The sequence below is a fragment of the Dunckerocampus dactyliophorus genome, chromosome 1, assembly GCF_027744805.1.
Source record: "Dunckerocampus dactyliophorus isolate RoL2022-P2 chromosome 1, RoL_Ddac_1.1, whole genome shotgun sequence".
Taxonomy (NCBI): Eukaryota; Metazoa; Chordata; class Actinopteri; order Syngnathiformes; family Syngnathidae; genus Dunckerocampus; species Dunckerocampus dactyliophorus.
Genome location: NC_072819.1, coordinates 813,476 through 833,638, shown reverse-complemented (window position 1 = coordinate 833,638; position 20,163 = coordinate 813,476). Strand labels below are relative to the sequence as shown.

The 20,163-nt window shown below is 48.2% G+C and overlaps 2 protein-coding genes across 3 annotated transcripts in view; one reads left to right on the top strand and one right to left on the bottom strand.

Annotated features, from left to right (window-relative positions):
• Positions 1-2,801: 2,801 nt before the first annotated feature.
• On the top strand, positions 2,802-8,041 carry LOC129193831 (caveolae-associated protein 2-like). Its single transcript, XM_054798540.1, has 6 exons — positions 2,802-3,142; positions 4,197-4,337; positions 4,405-4,506; positions 5,756-6,016; positions 7,179-7,331; positions 7,396-8,041. The coding sequence occupies exons 1-6, from the start codon at positions 2,885-2,887 to the stop codon at positions 7,684-7,686; spliced, it is 1,206 nt and encodes a 401-aa protein (XP_054654515.1). The 5' UTR covers positions 2,802-2,884; the 3' UTR covers positions 7,687-8,041.
• Positions 6,485-20,163, bottom strand: part of arl11 (ADP-ribosylation factor-like 11) — a 24,531-nt gene continuing 10,852 nt past the window's right edge. For both annotated transcript variants that reach the window (XM_054798575.1, XM_054798567.1), the window contains exons 3-6: positions 9,622-9,687; positions 9,437-9,552; positions 9,195-9,372; positions 6,485-9,019 (exon numbers count right to left, since the gene is read on the bottom strand). In XM_054798575.1, coding sequence (XP_054654550.1) covers positions 8,870-9,019; positions 9,195-9,372; positions 9,437-9,552; positions 9,622-9,687 — 510 coding nt within the window. In that variant the 3' untranslated portion in view covers positions 6,485-8,869. The remainder of the gene's footprint in view (positions 9,020-9,194; positions 9,373-9,436; positions 9,553-9,621; positions 9,688-20,163) is intronic.

Here is a 20,163-nt window from a genome sequence, read left to right as displayed (position 1 = left end):
TGAAAGTGTCCTTACCGCCTCCATCACTGTTTGGTACGGTAACTGTACAACACGTGATAGGAAGGCACTCCAGCGGGTGATCAAGACCTCACAGAACATTGTTGGGGCAGCCCTCCCCTCACTGCAAGACATTTATAAAACTAGAGTCCTACGAAGAACACACAACCTCATCAAGGACAGCACGCATCCACAACACTCATTATTCACACTCCTACCGTCAGGCAGACGCTACAGGAGTTTGAAGTCCAGGACCACAAGGCTGGCAAACAGCTTTTACCCACAGGCCATCAGGCACTCACACACGCCGCACGCAACACACGCACACACTCATAGCACTTTATTTATTTACTTATTTATTCATTCATTGGTATTAATGGCTCCCAGTGGTATTGTGCACAGCCTGGCGCAATCTTTTGTTTTCTTTGTTTCTCATAATTAATACAACTTTTAAAATAAAGTATTTTTTCTTGAATATTTCAACTCTATGTTATTAAAATGCCATTTTTTTCATAATATTCCAAATGTATTCTCGTACCATTGTGATTTTTTCGTGACTTTTTCGCTTAATATTTTGACTTTATTAATGTAAATAAAAATAATTTTGGATGTGTTTTTTTTTTATTTTTCAACTACTTCCACTAAATGTCTTTTAAATTTTCTTCTCACAATTATGTTATACCCATAATATTTTGACTTTATTCTCGTAACAATATAAGTTTCCAAATTGTCAACTTTATTCTTTACTTTTCAGGCTATTACGGCTTTAAAAACACCATCATTTTCCCTCATCATATTGGGATGTTTTTCTTGTAAAACTCCAACTTTTTCTTGTTAAATTACAACTTTTTTTTTCTTAATATTTTTACTTTATTTTTGTAAAATTACTGCTGGTTCTGTCTGCAGGGTTTTGAGGAAACTATGTACGTAAGTATAGAAAGTGTTGTTAAGCAGAAGTCAAATTTAACTTTTTAAAAAGTTTATTTATGCAGCCTTAGGTCACCATCAAATACAACATATAACTGATACTTCACAAATGTAAAAAGTGAAAGATTTTTTTAGCACCTAGCCCACTGTTCCGTAAGAACACGAACTGAATGTATAACAACTAGTTAATTAATACTCAACCAAATAACTTTAATTAAAAAAGTAACACATCACAACAACTTTAATGGATGTGTAGCGAAGTAGTGAATAGTACTCATAGTACTGATCAAAGAAATAACCTAGTTTAAAAAAGTCGTTTGCTGTCGTTGTCTGCGTATCACTTCCTGTTTACATTGCACAGACAGCCTATCGCACACCTTCTTCTCCCTCTCCCTTGGATTGAATGGCGAGCGACATCGTAGTATTCCTTGCAGCCATTGGCTGCCGAGACAAAGCGAAAAGCAACGAGTGGTCACGGTGCTCGTTGGAAATGGATCGGTAGTCAATTAAAAATGAACGCTTGCTACCATGTGTAGCAGCGTTTTGAATGGCGCTGAATCATAAAAATAACTTGGTTAAAAAAATCGTTGCTGTCGTTATGTCGCTTCATGTTTACGTTGCACAGATAACCAATCACACACCTTCTTCTTCCTCTCCTTTCGATTGATTAGTGTTAGACATCGTAGTATTTCTAGCAGCTATTGGCTGCCGAACAGTGGCGACGGCGCTCGTTGGAAATCTACCAGTAGTCAATTAAAATGAACACTTGCTACAATGTGTAACAACGTTTTGAATAGCGCTGAATCATAGAAACAACTTAGTTAAAAAAAGTCGTTGCTGTCGTTGTCCGCTTATCACTTCCTGTTTACGTTCTTCTTCCTCTCCTTTGGATTGATTGGCGCTCGACATCTTAGTATTTTTAGCAGCCATTGGCTGCCGAATCAGTGGCAACGGTGTTCGTTGGAAATATATCGGGAGAAAAAGTATCCGCTTTCTTTTGAAAATTGGTTTAATGTAAGCAAAAGTGAAAGTACACACGATGAAAGAAAGCCACGGAGTTAAGTACTTAGGCCGCACGCAACACTGTATCGTCGTGTTTCAGTGAGTCAGCAATGAAAGGCTTGGGACACAAATCCACTTTGAATGGAAGTGTGAGGGAAGGGAAAACTTTCTTTCTTTCCAGATGACTTCACGTAGAAGGCATGAGGGCGAGAGACATCCCCTAACACACACACACACACACACACTTTGTTGTCATGGTAACTCGCTTAACAAGAGTTATTTAACACTTTCCCTGCCCTATTGGACTGTAACGCTTTGATTTCCTTATGTTTTTGTTTCCTTTTGCTGTTTTCTCTTGTACTCTCGAAAAACTTTCTTTCCATGGACTTATTTTACATAAAGTCTGGACATGTCAAATACACGTGACACATGACAATTCGTAATCATTATGAATGACAAAATAGTCATCAAAGCATTAAATCATGATTACAATAATTGCAATTAAAAGTGTATTACCTAAAACTGTGTATACCAAATTGCAATGTTATTATATATCATACTGGAAAATGTGTGCATTTCTGCCCGTGTGTTTTTCATTTCCCAGTCAACTATCGTGTGTGAAAATACGGCAGTAAACTAGGAAGTTTGTTTTTATTGACTGATGATACAAGTGCCCCTAAAGCACAGTGTGGCTTTTTTCCCCACGCGTCCAGACTTTAGGGACACCCGGTTTGATTTGATAAAATACAAATGATTACACTAAAACTGAGGATTGTTGTTTCCTTCTGTGTGTGTGTGTGTGTGCTTGTGTGTGGCAGTGAAGGAGTTAAAGGTGTGCATTCCCCGCAGGGTCACTGAGGGAGGGAGGGCGGAGCTCAGCACACACAAACACAAACCCAAGCAAAGTTTCCACTCTTCTTCACGCAGCACAACTTCTCCTGTCCCGCCGTGGCCTCTGATGAGCGACGACGCCGTTCAGACCATGGTGACCACTGACCCCCACCAGAACCAGGACCTGGTAGTCCCAGCCCAGGTCCAAGAGCAGCATGACCCATTGAAAGAACAGGAGAACCAAGAGAACCCGTTCTCAGGCATGGCTGCGTTTGACCCAGAGAAAATGGGCCAGGGCCCCGTCAACGCCATCACGGTGCTGACTTTGCTGGACAAGCTGGTCAACATGCTGGACGTCGTGCAGGAGAACCAGCACAAGATGGAGGTGAGTCAAGGGTGGGGCCGCTCGCTCTCACAACCTCACACTTGTGATCCAAAGAGTGGAAGGACGGACAAAGTCAGCTTTCACAGAAGACCACAACACCAACACTTTCATCCACTTTAATATTGGGTCAAATATACCTGTACTATACCTCAGTCATCTCACCTTTGGCACATGCATTCATATCTACTTCACTCTTGACTCTTTTTACCACTGCTTTCCCCAAATGTTCCCCAAATCTTTCTTTTAAATAACCTTCCTCCATTTTATTCCCGTAATAGGACGACTTTATTCTCATAATATTAATACACTTTATTCCTATAATATTATAACTTTATTCCCATATTATGACTTTATTCCCATAATATTATGACTTTATTCCCATCATATTATGACTTTCTTCCCATCATATTATAACTTTATTCCCATCATATTAGTCACATTAGAGTGAATTTCCCCGCTGTGGGATAAATAAAGTAGAAATACAAAATATTATGACTTTATTCCTGTAATTTTATTACTTTTCCCCCACTATATTATAATTTTTTTCCCTCAGCCAATTTTTTTTTCGACTTTATTTTGTTTTGTTTCTCATCATATTATTGTTTCTGTCATATTATGACTTTTAAAAATGTTCTTTAATATTTCTACTTTATGCTCATAAAATGACCTTAATTTTTCTCATAATAATACACCAGTATTCTCATAAAAGTACAACTTTTTCTCGTGAAATTACATTTATTTTGAATGATAGATGTTATGGATGATAGATGTTGTGGATGATAAATGTTATGGATGATAGATGTTATGAATGATAAATGTTATGGATGATAGATGTTATGGATGATAGATGTTATGAATGATAAATGTTATGGATGATAGCTGTTATGGATGATAAATGTTATGAGTGATAAATGTTACGGATGATAGCTGTTATGGATGATAGATATTATGAATGATAAATGTTATGAATGATAGCGTATTGTGTGGCTGTAGCGTTGTTGGCGTATGATGCTATACTGTATACGTCCAGCGTTTATCATGAAATGTACGCTAGGCTCATCAGGTGGAGATGGAGGGCGTGGTCAGAGGGATCCAGGCTGATATGTTCAAACTATCCAAGAGTCACAGCCACACCTCCAACACCGTCAGCAAACTGCTGGACAAGAGCCGCAAGCTTTCCGTCACCATGAAGGAGGTAAGGAATGATGAATGCAATGCTTGCGTGTGTGATATCTACAGCATATGTATATTTATATGTTCAGGTACGGGACAAGATGGAGCGTCAGGGAGCACAGGTGAAGAAGCTGGAGGCCAACCACGCCCACCTGGCCAACAGAAACACCTTCAAAGTTCTCATCTTTCAGGTCTTCACTCCTCGCTGCCATGACATCACATGATCTATCTATCTATCTATCTATCTATCTATCTATCTATCTATCTAGACAGTGTGTTTTAGTGTGTGTGTAGTAGTCCGTGTGTGTGTGGTAGCATGTGTGTGTGTGTGTGTGCCTGTGTTATGGCCGCCACACACGGGGGGCAACAAATGACTGCAATTGGTGAAACTCATGGCCAACGCGTAGCAAACCATGCACACGGGGGGGACGAGCGTCTGTGACCAGCGACACCCGTGAGCGACGTGTTCACATCCACAGTGAATTGTACAAGTCTCCCAGGGTTTTGATTGGCTGTCAGATGTGGAGGGAATTTGGGGGTCTATCATCTTTACCTGCGAGAGCGTACTGATTAGCATCCTGTCCGCTCATTGGTCGATCAATGAAACTCCCGCTGATTGGTCCTCGTCTGGCCGACAGCGATGAAAAGTTGAACATTTTTTCAACTCTCTGGGATGGCGTCACCAGCCAGCATGTGCACGATGACACGCACAAACACAAACTTTCACACACACAAATCTCGCGTGTCGCTTGGCTGGACGGTGACACGCAATAATCGTCCTATCACACAGGTTGACTGGAGGAGAGTAGAGGCCATGACCCCTCCTGTGTGTGGTGCTCACAATGTGTGGGTGTGTTTGTTAGCATATGTGTGTTAGCGCGTGTGTATGGTAGCATGTGTGTGTGTTAGTGTGTGCCAGTTAAGATATGTGTATGGTAGCATGTTTCTGTGTTAGTGTGTGCAACATGACTGGGAATCATCTGCCTGCCTTCTCTCACCAGTACTCAAAATGTTCTACATTCCTCACATGCACCTCCTAGCATGTGTGTGTGTATGTTAGCATGTGTGTCTGTCAGTGTGTGTGGTAGCATGTGGGAGTGTGTTAGTGTGCGGTTGATTGTGTGTGTGTGTGTGTGTGTTAGTTTGTGCATGTTAGCATGTGTGCGGGTTAACGTTTGTGCATGTTAGCATGTGTGTGTGTGTGTTAGTGTGTGTGGTAGCATGTGGGAGTGTGTTAGTGTATGGTTGTGTGTGTTAGTTTGTGCATGTTAGCATGCATGTGTGTTAGCATGTGGGAGTGTGTTAGTGTATGGTTGTGTGTGTTAGTTTGTGCGTGTTAGCATGTGTGTGTGTTAGCATGTGTGGGTGTTAGCATGTGTGTTCCTGTGTATTAGCAGCACATTAGAGGTTGCGTGTTTATGGTTGTGCTGTTCCTTAAAGGAGGAGAACGAGATCCCCGCCAGTGTCTTTGTGAAGGATGCTCCTCCATTCCCTCGCGATGAGATTTTGGAAGAAGCGGATGAACTTGCACCAGGCGTGGAAGGAGATCAGCCCTCGGAGGGTGGGTTCCATACCATCGACCTATCATCTGATGAGGACGTGGGCCTGGAGGAGGACCAGGAAGAGGAGATGTGGGCTCAAGACCTGGAGAACATGGAGAAGTCCAGAGCTGAGAAGCTGAAACACTCCAGTCTGAAGAAGGTAGGACACACAGAAAGTCAGACAGGTGAAAAGCCGGCGTTTCTTCGAAGTTTACGGCTTTGGACCGAGCCCGCTGGCGTGCAGTGTCGCAGATGATCAATTGTACACTACGATTGCGTGGCCTCCCAGAACAACACCAGCATCATTAAATTTGCGGATGACACTACAGTCATCGGACTGATCACTGGTGGTGTTGAAACATCATACAGAAGAGAGGTGGCGGACCTCATAGCTTGGTGTCGTGATAACAATCTCCTTCTCAATACAGATAAGACTAAAGAGATGATCATCGACCCAAGAACAAGGGAAAAGGAGCCGCATAGACCCCTGTTTATTGATGAGACTGAGGTGGAGAGGGTGAAAACCTTCAAGTTCCTTGGCACACACATCAGCGAGGACCTCACCTGGTCTCATAACACCCAACAAATTCTGAAGAAGTCCCAAAGGAGACTGTACTTCCTGAGAAGACTGAGGAAATTTGGCATGCCCACCACAATCCTGAGTTGCTTCTACAGATGCACTATGGAAAGTGTCCTTACCGCCTCCATCACTGTTTGGTACGGTAACTGTACAACACGTGATAGGAAGGCACTCCAGCGGGTGATCAAGACCTCACAGAACATTGTTGGGGCAGCCCTCCCCTCACTGCAAGACATTTATAAAACTAGAGTCCTACGAAGAACACACAACCTCATCAAGGACAGCACACATCCACAACACTCATTATTCACACTCCTACCGTCAGGCAGACGCTACAGGAGTTTGAAGTCCAGGACCACAAGGCTGGCAAACAGCTTTTACCCACAGGCCATCAGGCTTCTCAACGAAGCACTCACACACGCCGCACGCAACACACGCACACACTCATAGCACTTTATTTATTTATTTATTTGTATTATTATTTATCTGTATTAATGTCTCTTCTGTTGTTGTTGCTTAATTTATTGGTATTTATGTTTATGTGTTTGTTTCTTATGTTCTTATTCTTTCATTTGTTTTCTTTCTTTTCTTGGGAGAATGAACAGAATAAGATTTTCATTGCATGGTATAACTGCTGTTTTACTATGCACATGACAATAAAACTCTCTTGAATCTTGAATCTTGAATTGTGAAGGTGAAGAAACGTCCTGCTGTCATCCATCTTTTTCGTCCCGTCTGGCAGGTGGACAGCCTGAAGAAGGCCTTCTCGCGACAAAACATTGAGAAAAAGATGACAAAGATCGGAACCAAAATAGTTTCGGCGGAGCAACGGGAGAAGATCAAACAGAAAACCTCCAGCCTGAAGGTGTCCCCTCTGACCTTTGGCATCAAGAAGGTATGACCTCTAGGTAGCCTTGGACTCTTCATCTGTTTGACCCGGAAGGCGCGCGTCTCCACAGCCTCGCGGCAGCTCCGACTTGCAGCCTCCTGAAGAGCATCTTGCTCGGCTGGAAGAGGGTCCGGTCCCAGAGGACCACGTACAGCTATCCCCGCTGGGTGGCCCCGAGCAGGAAGTCACCTTCACGGAGATCCACCAGCAGATGACTCCAGCAGAGCAGCAGGAGGAGGAGCCGGGGCCTGCAGAGGTCAGCGTGACGTCTGAAGGCGTGAGTGAAGAGTACGCTCTGTCCGCCACGCTGCTGCAGGATCAGGAACCCAAAGAGGAGCCTTCAGCTTCTCTTGAGGAATAAGAGCTTCCTCCCAGACCACGTACGCATCACTAACACGGCGTCTTGTTGCTCGCACTAACACCAGTAAGCCCAGCACCTTGACATCATTAGCATTGTTACGACACCGCTACCACCAGCACCTTCTGACAACATTCCATACAAGAATGCAAACATGCTCACCTCCCAATGCTAACACTGCCGCTGCACTTGGAACTGCTTCTGCTTGCGACGCTTGCTAAGAGCTTCTCTTCTGTGTACGACCAAAGAATATTTACTTGTCATGCTAATGCTACTACACGACTGCTTATTTACTTGTGTTTGTCATAGCATTTATGGTACCTCACACAGCACAATAAAGCACATTTGAACCTTTCAATGCTTTCTTCCTTTCATTCAACATCATCACACAAACTGATATTCTCTTAACTTTCTTTTTTTCCATCAACGTGTCAAACGACATTTATTATTAATATTATTATTGTTATCATCACCATCACACACTCTGGCTTTCATTGCATTCAATACAGGATCAGTGATATCAGCCACTATTCTTATGATGAAATCATAATGAATAATGACTCATTAATTATGTTACATTCTTAGCGTAATTAATGCATATGCCTCATTGCAAGCCATGCCTCTGTTATGACGACGGAAGGCGGCACAGTGTAGCTCCCCCTAGAGTCACACAGCGTCTCCCGCTCTTACGGTACGTGGTGTCTTTGAACGCAACACCTCATTGCTCATAATAACGCGGTTAAAGTGTGATTCAAATGTTCTGCTACAATGAAAGAAACTAGTGTTCTAGTGTTCATCTTGTAGCGTGGTTGAAATGTTCAGTTCAGCAAATGTTAAAATTTGGATATTGGTGGGTGGAAGTGACAGAATTGTTCAAAGTTAAGAAGGTGACCCCGTTGGTTCATAACATCTGTAACGTACCACATGCTTTTCATGATGTCATGATCTATTTCCGTGTCAAGTAAATGTGTTATTCCAGATGGGAACCCGGTGGAGTGAAAAGTCGTGTGTGTACGACATCTGCCAATAAGATCAAATCTGCATATGAAAGTGGGCTAAAGCCACAGGGGGCTTCTCAATATGAAAGTCGCACCTCAGCAGGAATTCCAGTCCTCCCAATTTATCAAAGTACAGTACTTTTTTTGGATGCAATACCAAATGATAGTATTTGATGTCTGTTATGTGGTCATCTGTGTCGGACCCCGCTTGAGTTCTTCTTGATGAGTTTGGCCACAGACGTGAAGGCCTGACGCAGGCCGACCCCTTGCAGCGCGCTGCATGCTTGAATCTCCCATGGCAGCTGCGGGTAGTTGGACATGCCCAGCTGCTTGGAGATCTGATTGTAGGGAGGGGGGGGGGGGGGGGGGGGGGGGGAAACCTGATGTGAGATGACTGAGACATAGAAAAGGCTTCTGATTTCCACTGCAGTGGCTGAATTAACAATAAAGGGTTTATTGATTACGTCCCGCCTTGGGTGGGAAGAAGAATCTAGAAGTGACTGTGAGTTCTACCTCTTGCACGCTCACAGCACCGGGCTGGTCCGCCTTGTTGGCAAGAACCATCAGAGGAACACCTCGTAACCTTTCGTCACTCAGAACCTTCTTCAATGCCTTCTGGGCCTCCGGCATCCGGCCAGGATCACTACTGTCGACCATGAAGACCAGCGCCTTGCAGTCGTCCAGGTAGTATCTGAGGAGGACGCCACGAGGAAGGAGAGGAAGTAGACAAAGGAAGAAATGAGGCGGTAGTTTACCTCCAGTTGGGCATCATGCTCTTTTGTCCTCCAATATCCCAAACCGTCAACGATGTCCTCTTGTCCAAATGGAAAGATCCCACATTGAATCCTATTGTCGGTGACGTGTCCACCACCTGTCGGGTCACAGTCAGGTGTCAGCTGCACACATGCCGATACGCAGCGACACAGGGGCGGAGCCTCACCTGTCCGGTCAGCAGCCGAGCCAGCAGCGTCGTCTTTCCAGCGGAATCCAAACCCATCAGAATCACCTAATGTAAGTGATTTCTCAGTGACACACTGAAGATTACAGCAACATCCATCCATCGCAGGTTTATAACACACTATTCATCCTCCACAATCTCAATCTGCTAAACATAATCACTGCTTCAAGTGTTTCACATCTACAATATGTTAAGCTAATTCAATGACAACTGAAATTCACCTCACACATGACTTCAAATGTGTCCTATGCAGCTTTGGGCTCAACTTTAACTCAATCCCTAAATGGCATATAGGAAACACTTTGGCATGGTTGCCATGGGACAGTCATGTGACTATCCCAGGATATGTGTCCCCAAAATGGCAGTGTCCCCACTAAGCTAGCTCATTTCCAAACACTGTTTTTTTGGGGGGAGGTTTTACCACAAAAGGTCATTCTAAATCCATTTAACAATTGTAGTGCTTTAATATAGTGTCAAATATGACAATCCATCTGTTATGACTATGTTTCTTCAATGAAAACAAGCCAAAGAAACTAGCTAGCTTTTAGCGTTAACCTTTAAGAAGTCACGGTGTGTCCCCAAAATGGCAGTGTGGCAGCAGGTAAGCTAGCTCATTTCCAAATGCTGATTTTTTTTGTTTTTACCACACACTTTATGATCCTGTAACAATAGTAATGCTTTAATTCAATATTACAATTAATCTGTTCTTACTATATTTCTTCAATAAATTCATAGAAAACAAGCTACAGAAACTAGGTAGCTTTTAGCATTAACACATACAAAGCCATGGTGTGTCCCCAAAATGGCAGTGCGTCAGCAGGTAAGCTAGCTCATTTCCAAAAGATTATTTCTTTGCCATGAGAGCTCATTTTAAATCCATTTAACAATTGTAATGCTTTAATAGGCGGTGACATATTAAAATTTAACTCATCTTACTATATTTCTTCAACTGAATTAATGGAAAACAAGCTAGGAAAATTGGCTTTTAGCTTTTAGCTAATGCCCTGGTCCAGATCTGGGAGGAGATCCCCCAGGACACCATCTGTAATCTCATTAGGAGCATGCCCCGACGTTGTCAGGCATGCGTACAAGCACGTGGGGGCCACACAAACTACTGAGAATCATTTTGAGTTGCTACAGTGACATTTTGGCAAAATGGACCAGTGTGCTGCATCATTTTTTCACTTTCATTTTTGGGTTGTCTTTGATTTCCTCCCCTCTATCCCACTAGAGGGAGTCTGCAAAAGTGGCCGCTATAGACAGGTGGCCTCTATAGACAGGTTGGCGACCAGTTTGAATGTTGACCAGTCAAGGAAAAAAAAAAGAAAAAAAAGGGGGGAAAATAATAATGTTGACCAGTAAGTAGAGGGCACTGTGTGACTGCGGATAAAAGTTGTACAGCACTACTAGGCTTGTTATTATCCACGACCCACAGAACAAAGCTGTGCTAGTAATGTCTTACGCTTGTTTTTAATATTTTACTTTTTATACGGCAGAGTGTCATTACAGCTTTAGTTCATCAGGAAGTGACGGGAAGTGACGGTGGGCGTCCCGAGCAGGAGAGCTAGGCTCAGTGCTAGCTGTGAGTTTGGAGAGAGTTGGGAAGTGTGTTTATGTTGGCCTGGATGTAAAGTCCTGCAGTGTTCTCCGCTGTTAATAAAGCCATTAAAGTGTATCGGCGACGTGAGTCTCTCCTTCCCCACAACAAGCGGCATTACAGTATTGACCAGTGCACACCAGAAAATAAACGGTGTCACTTGTTACAGGCATTGCCTGGACAGCTATGTAGTGGGGCTTGTTTAACCTTTGCCTTGTGGGCAAGCAGGAAGGAGAGACGATGCTGAGAGATGTGTGTGTGTTCTGAGCTGCTGTCTGGTGGCCGCGTTCAATAAATAAAGTTGGCAGAAGCAACAGGAGAAGTTTCCTTCTTTGCTTCGGAGCTGAATAACACTGACAAGTTAACAGACTAGTAGCGAACAGAAAAGAGGACGGCTTTGTTTGTGTCGAATACAGAAGATGAGGACTTTGATGGATTTGTGGATGAGGATTGATGAAAAATAACGTGAGTACATTCTAAAATACTTCAATTAAGTACAACCCAACTCAGTTTTGCTCCCGCTGCCGCATGCATGCTAGCGTAGGTTTTTTTTTATTGTAGCGTCGCTGGGAGCACGTCCTGTTCCCAGCCTACTTTGCGGTAATGTTTGGGTGCAAATGCTCTTAAAGTTACATGTTTGACCAGGAAATAGCAAGCTCAAAAGAAGACGGCTTTTTTATGTGGAACAACTGACAGTTTGTGTGGATCTTGTGAATGATTGTGACTGAGCTAGGACTCAGTAATTAAAGTCTACACATGACGGCTTTATTGATTGAAAAACAAAACTTTTTCGTGCATGAAGCTTCTACTTGAGTCGGTAATTTGGCCGCTATATGCGGTCAGATATTGACCAAGGGAGACAAAATGGTTGGCCGCTGGTCGCGTTGGACAGGTGACTGCTATACACAGGGTCTATAACATGTACATTTGCTGCGGGGGATTTTTCAGTGCCCCTGCGTGAATCACCACCTTACCGTGGTGGAGGGGTTTGTGTGCCCGAGTGATCCTAGGAGCTACAGTATGTTGTCTGGGGCTATATGCCCCTGGTAGGGTCTCCCAAGGCAAACAGGTCCTGGGTAATGGGCCAGACCAAGAGTGATTCAGAAGACCCGTATGAATAAACACACGAGGAGAGACCGCACCTCGCCCGGAAGTGGGATACCGGGGCCTCACCCTGGAGCCAGGCCTGGGGGAGGGGCTCGCAGGCGAGCGTCTGGTGGTCGGGCTTTCACCCGTGGGACCCGGCCGGGCTCAGCCCGAAGAAGCCACACGGGATCTCCCCCCCGTAGACCCACCACCTGGCGGGGGAAAGCATAAGGGTCCGGTGCATTGCGTTTTGGGTGACGGTCGAGGGCGGGCACCTTGGCGACCTGGTCTTCGGCGACCAAATCTGGTTCTTGGGACATGGAACGTCACTTCTCTGGCGGGGAAGGAGCCCGAACTTGTGAGAGAGGTTGAGACATTCCGACTAGATATAGTCGGACTCACCTCGACCCACAGTTTGGGTTCTGGATCCAAACTCCTCGAGAGGGGCTGGACCTTGTTCTACTCTGGAGTTGCTGCAGGGGAGAGGCGGCGAGCTGGTGTGGGCTTATTAATAGCCCCCCGGCTCGGTGCCTCTGTGTTGGAGTCATCCCCGGTGAACAAGAGGGTCATTTCCCTACGCCTTCGGGTTGGGGAAAGGGTCCTGACTGTCGTTTGTGCGTACGTGCCAAATGGCAGTTCAGAGTACCCAGCCTTCCTGGAGTCCATCAGAGGGGTGCTGGAGAGCACCCCAACGGGTGACTGTCGTTTTACTGGGAGACTTCAACGGCCATGTGGGCAATGACAGTGTGACCTGGAGGGGCGTGATTGGGAGGAACGGCCTCCCCGATCTGAACCCGTGCGGTGTGATGTTGTTGGACTTCTGTGCGAACCACAGTTTGTCCATCACAAACACCATGTTCCAGCATAAGGATGTCCATAAGTGCACATGGCACCAGGACACCCTAGGCCGCAGGTCTATGATCTACTTTGTAGTCGTATCATCAGACCTGCGTCCGCATGTTTTGGACACACGGGTAAAGAGAGGGGCTGAGCTGTCAACTGATCACCACCTGGTGATGAGTTGGATTAGATGGCGGGGGAGGATGCCGGACAGACCCGGGAGACCCAAACGTGTAGTGAGGGTGTGCTGGGAACGTTTGGCAGACTCCCCTGTTCGTCGAGTCTTCAGCTCTCACCTCCGGCAGAGCTTCTCCTGCATCCCGGGAGAGGACGAGGATATCGAGTCTGAATGGGCTCTGTTCCGTGCCTCCATTGCTGAGGCAGCCGATCGGAGCTGCGGCCGCAAGGTGGTCGGTGCCAGTCGTGGCGGCAAGCCCCGAACCCGATGGTGGACACCAGAGGTCAGGGCTGCCGTCAAGCTGAAGAAGGAGTCATATCGAGCATGGATGGCTTGTGGGACTCCTGAAGCAGCTGACGGGTACCGGCAGGCCAAGCGGCACGCGGCTTCGGCGGTGGTCGAGGCAAAAACTCGGGTGTGGGAGGAGTTCGGTGAGGCCATGGAACACGACTTTCGGTCGGCCTCGAAGAGGTTCTGGCAAACCGTCCGGCGCCTCAGAAAGGAGAAGCAGTGCCCGGTCCACACTGTTTACAGTGGGGACGGGAGCCTGCTGACCTCGACTGAGGATATAGTTGGACGGTGGAAGGAATACTTTGAGGCCCTTCTCAATCCCACTGACATACCTTCCATAGAGGAAGCAGAGACTGAGGATACGAACGCGGACAGTTCCATCACCGTGGCTGAGGTATCTGGGGTAGTCAAAATGCTCCCTAGTGGCAAAGCTCCGGGGGTGGACGAGTTTCGCCCTAAATTCCTCAAGGCTCTGGATGTTGCGGGACTGTCTTGGCTGACACGTCTCTTCAACATTGCGTGGAAGTCGGGAACAGTACCTCTGGATTGGCAGACTGGGGTGGTGGTCCCCCTTTTCAAGAAGGGTGACCGGAGGGTGTGTTCCAACTATAGGGGGATCACACTCCTCAGCCTCCCTGGGAAAGTCTATTCCAGGGTGCTGGAAAGAAGGGTACGACCGTTAATCGAACCTCGGCTACAGGAGGTGCAATGTGGTTTTCGTCCTGGTCGCGGAACACTGGACCAGCTCTACACCCTTAAAAGGGTCCTGGAGGGTACTTGGGAGTTTGCCCAACCGGTCTACATGTGCTTTGTGGACCTGGAAAAGGCATTCGACCGTGTCCCTCGCGGTGTCCTGTGGGGGGTGCTCCGGGAGTATGGGATTGGTGGCGCGCTACTACGTGCCATTCAGTCCTTGTACAACCGGGGCAGGAGCCTGGTTCGCATTGCCAGTAGTAAGTCAAGCCTGTTTCCGGTGAACGTTGGCCTCCGCCAAGGCTGCCCTTTGTCACCGATTCTGTTTATAATTTTCATGGACAGAATTTCTATGTCTCACAGCTGGCCTGGGAACGCCTTGGTGTCCTCCCGGTGGAGCTGGAGGAGGTGGTCGGGGACCGGGAAGTCTTGGCTTCCCTACTGAGACTGCTGCCCCCGCGACCCGGCCCGGATAAGCGGAGGAAAATGGAATGGATTTTTCAGTGGCCGCAATAGGCAGGTGGCCGTTCTATAAAGGTGGCCGCTAAGACAGGTTTGACTGTATATATGTAACCGGTGGTGTTTGTCTCTCTGTGTTGTGGCTGATGGAATGACGACAGACACAGGGTTGCTGCGGAGTTGCACTTCGTTTTACTGATGGAAGTAAAACACACATATGTAATCACAATGTGGCCGAATAACGTGCCCCCTCTCACTTGGAGATCACGAACAAAAAAGGCAGTTCAAAGGAGTGGTCCAAACTTATAATGAAAGGTGTCACACTAATTAGAGCAGTAGGGGGTACACAGCAACAGACGTTATTGACGTTCCACATGAATAACATGACAATACAAACACATCAGGTATTACTTGAACATATATTTTGTGTAATTATATCAAACATCCATCTATCCATTTTCTATACCGCTTCTTCCTCACTAGGTTCGCGGGGGCATGCTGGAGCCTATCCCAGCTGACTTCGGGCGACAGGCGGGGCACACTCTGGACTGGTCGCCAGCCAATCGCAGGGCACACATAGACAAACAACCACTCACACTCACATTCATACCTATGGGCAATTTAGAGTCGCCAATTAACCTCACCTGCATGTTTTTGGATTGTGGGAGGAAGCCGGAGTACCCGGAGAAAACCCACGCGCACACGGGGAGAACATGCAAACTCCACACAGAAATGCCCAGGGGAGAATCGAACCCAAGTCTTCCAGATCTCCAAGCTGTTACTGTGTTGGCCAACGTGCTAACCACTAGACCGGCCCTATATCAAACATTTATATATGTATATATATTCTACATGTATATTATATATGTATATATATATATATTATATATATATATATATATATATATATATATATATATATATATATATATATATATATATATATATATATATATCAAACATTTATATATAATAATCACAATTACTTAATTGACCCCGTTACACTCACCCCCCCAGAATTACACAAAATCCTGGCCCACACACACACACACACAACGGCAGCTCTGTATCCCGGCTTGACTCCTAATATTGACTCAAGTTGAGCCATAGACTCAATTATTATAATTATTTTTTTTTATTTTATTTTATTTTTTTTTCCCCTGTCCTGTCCAGCCTTTAAAGCAGATAGAATTGTATACCTAAATGCCGTCAAGTGCTCAACAGATTTACTCTGCCAGAGAGAAGTGTGATATATACTTCCCCTGTCATACAAAATTTATTCGACCTTGATGCTTGTTATAAAGCAAATTTGGAGCGACCGGACCGGAGCAGGAGGGGACAGAGAAGAAGAGAAAAGGAAACGGGGGGGGGGGCGAGAGGGGACAAAAACAAAAAAAAGAGAGACAAGAGACAAGGACAACAGCAGCAACAACAACAATTGTGACAGAACAACAGAAACATACAGAACGACATCAGCAAATAAATGTCCGTGACAACTATAAAGACGAACAAGGATAAAGGACAAATCAATATCAACAACCACAATGACAAAGCTGTCTATGACAATCAGACATAATAGCAGTCATGAAATGATGAACTATGACAGTGATCACAATGACAATACTGCATTGAAACAGTCGCACACAATAGCAGTCATGAAATGATGAATTATGATAGTGATCACCATGATAATACCGCATTGAAACAGTCACACATAACTGTAGTAATGAAATGATTATCCATGATAGTGAATAGAATCAAAGTTACTGTAATGCATATCATTGTAAAAAAAAAAAATATACATATACACACATACATACATACATACACATACATACATATATATATATATATATATATATATATATATATATACACACATATATACCGCACATACACACATATATATATATAGTCATACTGCTGATATCACCGTCGCTGTAATAAAACCAACAACATAATAACACCCTGGTTAATTCAGTGAGTAATGTGGGGAAGTACGTATGTACTGTGAGTGTGCATATGTACAGGTATCTCTGTATGTAAGGAAGACTTCATATATATATAAAGGTGCAGGAATGTGTGGGCGTGTGATTGTCACTGAGAGTGCATGAAAGGAAAGGGGCCGCCTTCCACCTCCCAGAGAGCCCCGCCCCAAATAGCAAGGCCGGGCCCCGGCCGCCAGAAGGCCACCAGGCCCATAGGGGCAGGCAGCACAAAGATCAGTGCCCCAAGAGCCAGCCCAGAGAGCCCCCCCCCCCGGGAAGACCAGTAAGGGGCCGAAGAGAGGACTGCCAACCCCTGAGACCAGCGAGAGATCACACCCCACAAAGGCAGACGGGTACCGGGGGCCACAAACCGGCAGGCCCAGAGACGCCTCCACAGCCGGAAAGAAGCCCGCCCGCGCCGGAAGCGCCAATTCCCGCCCACCGCCACCCCCACCCCCAGGGAGCGGAGCCCGGCCCGCCCCGGGCCAACCCCCGCCCGACCCCCGACACAGGGCCGCCCCGCCAAGGGATGCAGGAGGCACACCCTCCACCCACCCGGCGGAGGCACGGGCGGCAGAGATGTATCGCCCAGCACCTGACCCCACGGAGCAAAACCCTGTATGCCCCCCCCCCCCCCCGCCCCCCCCCCAAAAAATAACTAAAATAAATAAATAAATAAAAATACACACACGCACGCACATACACACTCCTACGCACCCACACACACGCACATAAACACTCCTACGCACAAACACACCCCTATGCGCACGCTCATACACACTCTTGCTTACTCAAGCGCGCACACACACACACACACACACACACACACACACACACACACACACACACACACAGTGGTCGACTGCCCGATACCCGGAAGCCCCACCCTATCCCCCGTTGGTAACCCAAGGAGCAGCGGAGCCGGGGACCCCGGGGTCCCAGACATACGATCCAGAACCCAGGGGCGGAGAGCGCAGACCGCCGGGGAGCAGGAAGACACCCGGCCACACCCCCCCAGCGGTAGGACGCCGCCAGCGAGGCAGACAGGGGAGTCAGCGAGGAGGAGAGCGGGAAACTGAGCAGGCAGGCGGGAAAACGGGCGAGCAGCCAGGCGAACCACCACACAGCGCCAACCGACACCCGCGGGCCAGCAAACCCCGAAGAGAGAGCGGGAGCACCACACCCCAAGCCGCAGGGAGGCCAAGCACCAGAGTCGAGAAGGCGAGACCAGCAGCCGACCAGCCGACGGCCCCCACAAACCACCAGAAGCCAGACCAGCCACATGCCACCAGAGCCGACAGCGCACCACCCGCGCACCGGAGCCCCACCCCCGACAAGCCCACAGACAGACCGGGGGAGGCGAGGACACAGACAGCGGCCCGGCAGCGCACAAAGCGCAACGGCGACAGACGCCCAAGCGCCCGGCAGAGCACGACCCCCCCCAGCGAGCCCGGCCCCAGGGCACCCGCCCCCCCACCCCCACCCCGCCACCCAGGCCCACAGTACCCGCAAGCATGACCAAGCCCCAACCCACCAGCTGGCCCGGCGCCCCAGCAGCCGCCACAGCGCAGCAACCACCGGCCGCCGCGACAGCACACGGGCCACCCGAAGCACCAGCACCGCCCCCCGGAGACCGCCGAACCCGCCCCAAGAGCGCAGAGGCGCCCGCGGCACGTGTCAGTCCAGGGGGGGCACCGCAAGCCGCCCCCCCCGGCGCAAGCCCCGGCATCAACAGGCCCCAGAGGGCCACCCCAGGGAAGGGCAGGTGAACCAGACAAGGGCACCCCACAGGCCAGGCCGCCCCGGGCGAGCCACCGCGACGGCCAGGCCCCCGGCCACACCGCCGACCCTGGCGGGCAGACGCCGAGGTGCACGAGGCACCCCAATCCAGCCCGCCCCACCCGTGTATGTGATAAGGTGTGATAGTGTCTATGATGCAATTAAAAAAAAAATAAATAAATAAATAAAATAAAATAAAAGAGGATGGTGTATCTGTGTGCATGTATATGGAGTGTATGTGGATGATAGCTAATGATGCAATTAAAATCGGGGGACAGCTGCCGCTCGGAGGGCCCCTCACCTGGCCAGCCCCCCCAAACCCTAAGTGTCTACTCTGCGATTAAAATTGGGGGGCAACAGGTCAGTGGCACAGCAGGAGCAAAGGAGCCCCGCAAGGCAGCTCCCCTCCCCAATCACGCCCGACCGTAGGCCACCCCCCAATGTCCTATATATATGTGAGGTGGTGCAGTGGCACAGGAAGGACGGGGGCCCCACACCCCAACGCCGCCCAAACCGAGCAGGGGGGGGACCAAGGACACATGACCGACCGGCCGCCCACCACAGCCCAGGCTCGGGCGTGCCACAGGCCGCAGGACACACCACAGGCCCTACCCGGCCCGCCAGGATGCCCAGTCCGGCCCACCCAACCCCCCAGAGGCGATACCCCCAGCACCCCCCAACACCGGAGCCCCACCGGAGGTAGCGTTCACAGCGCCACCCCCAAACCGCCAAACACCACGGACAAGCCACACGCCCCCAAGGCAGATCCGACCGCCACCAGGACAGCGGGAGCCGCGCCCACGCGCCCCCCGCATACCACCACGGCCGGCAAGGGAGCAACACCACGACAACCACAAGAGCACCGGACCCCACATAGAGCGGAGCACGGCCGCACCCACGAAGCACGCAGGCCAGAGGCGCCAGGGAGGGACAGAGAAGCAAGCACCGCACGACCGGGCCCGCGAGAGGAGCAGCCATAGACTCAATTAAACGGCACACTGGTCTCATGACTCTGCCAAACCGCGAGGCAAGTCGGTCGCCCGCATCCGAAATTTGAGGTATACTAGCGATGGAGGATCCAGGAGAACTGACTGTGATGGAGGACTCACTGCAGCAACGGGGCTACTAGCAGTGGGGAAGTCTGCTACAAGTGAAGGGAAGGGGCCGGCTGACCCCGGGGGCTCATCCACAGCAGACTGCTCATGGACCCGTGAGGCAGTACGATCTTCATCCCAGCCATCATCACTCAAAACGGAATCAGCAAGGGATGGCTCCACCGTTGCGGCTGCAGTATCCAAGTCAGACACCTCCAACTCTTGGTCCTCAGATGTAGGGACGACTCCAGTTCCGGAAGTGGCAGGCATCACTGTAGGAGTAGCCTCGTCCTCTAAAGCCCCATCCAGTGGCAGGAAATTGACCTGGAGCAGCAGGTTGCGGTGAACAACACGTTCGTTCCCTTCTGGATCCCTGATCCGGTAGATGTGAAAGGCAGGTTTCGAGGCCACTACAGTGTGTATGACAGGCAGCCACTTGTCTGACAGCTTACGCTTCCCCTTGACACCTTTGTTTGCCAGCAGCACCTGGTCCCCGAGTGAAAGAGGTTGACCTTTGAT

Excerpts from the sequence above, each read along its gene's own strand:
- LOC129193831 (XM_054798540.1), top strand. The coding sequence starts at position 2,885 with ATGAGCGACGACGCCGTTCAGACCATGGTGACCACTGACCCCCACCAG. Across the intron at positions 4,338-4,404 it reads TTTCCGTCACCATGAAGGAG|GTACGGGACAAGATGGAGCG; the intron begins GTAAGGAATGAT and ends TTATATGTTCAG. Across the intron at positions 4,507-5,755 it reads TCAAAGTTCTCATCTTTCAG|GAGGAGAACGAGATCCCCGC; the intron begins GTCTTCACTCCT and ends TGTTCCTTAAAG.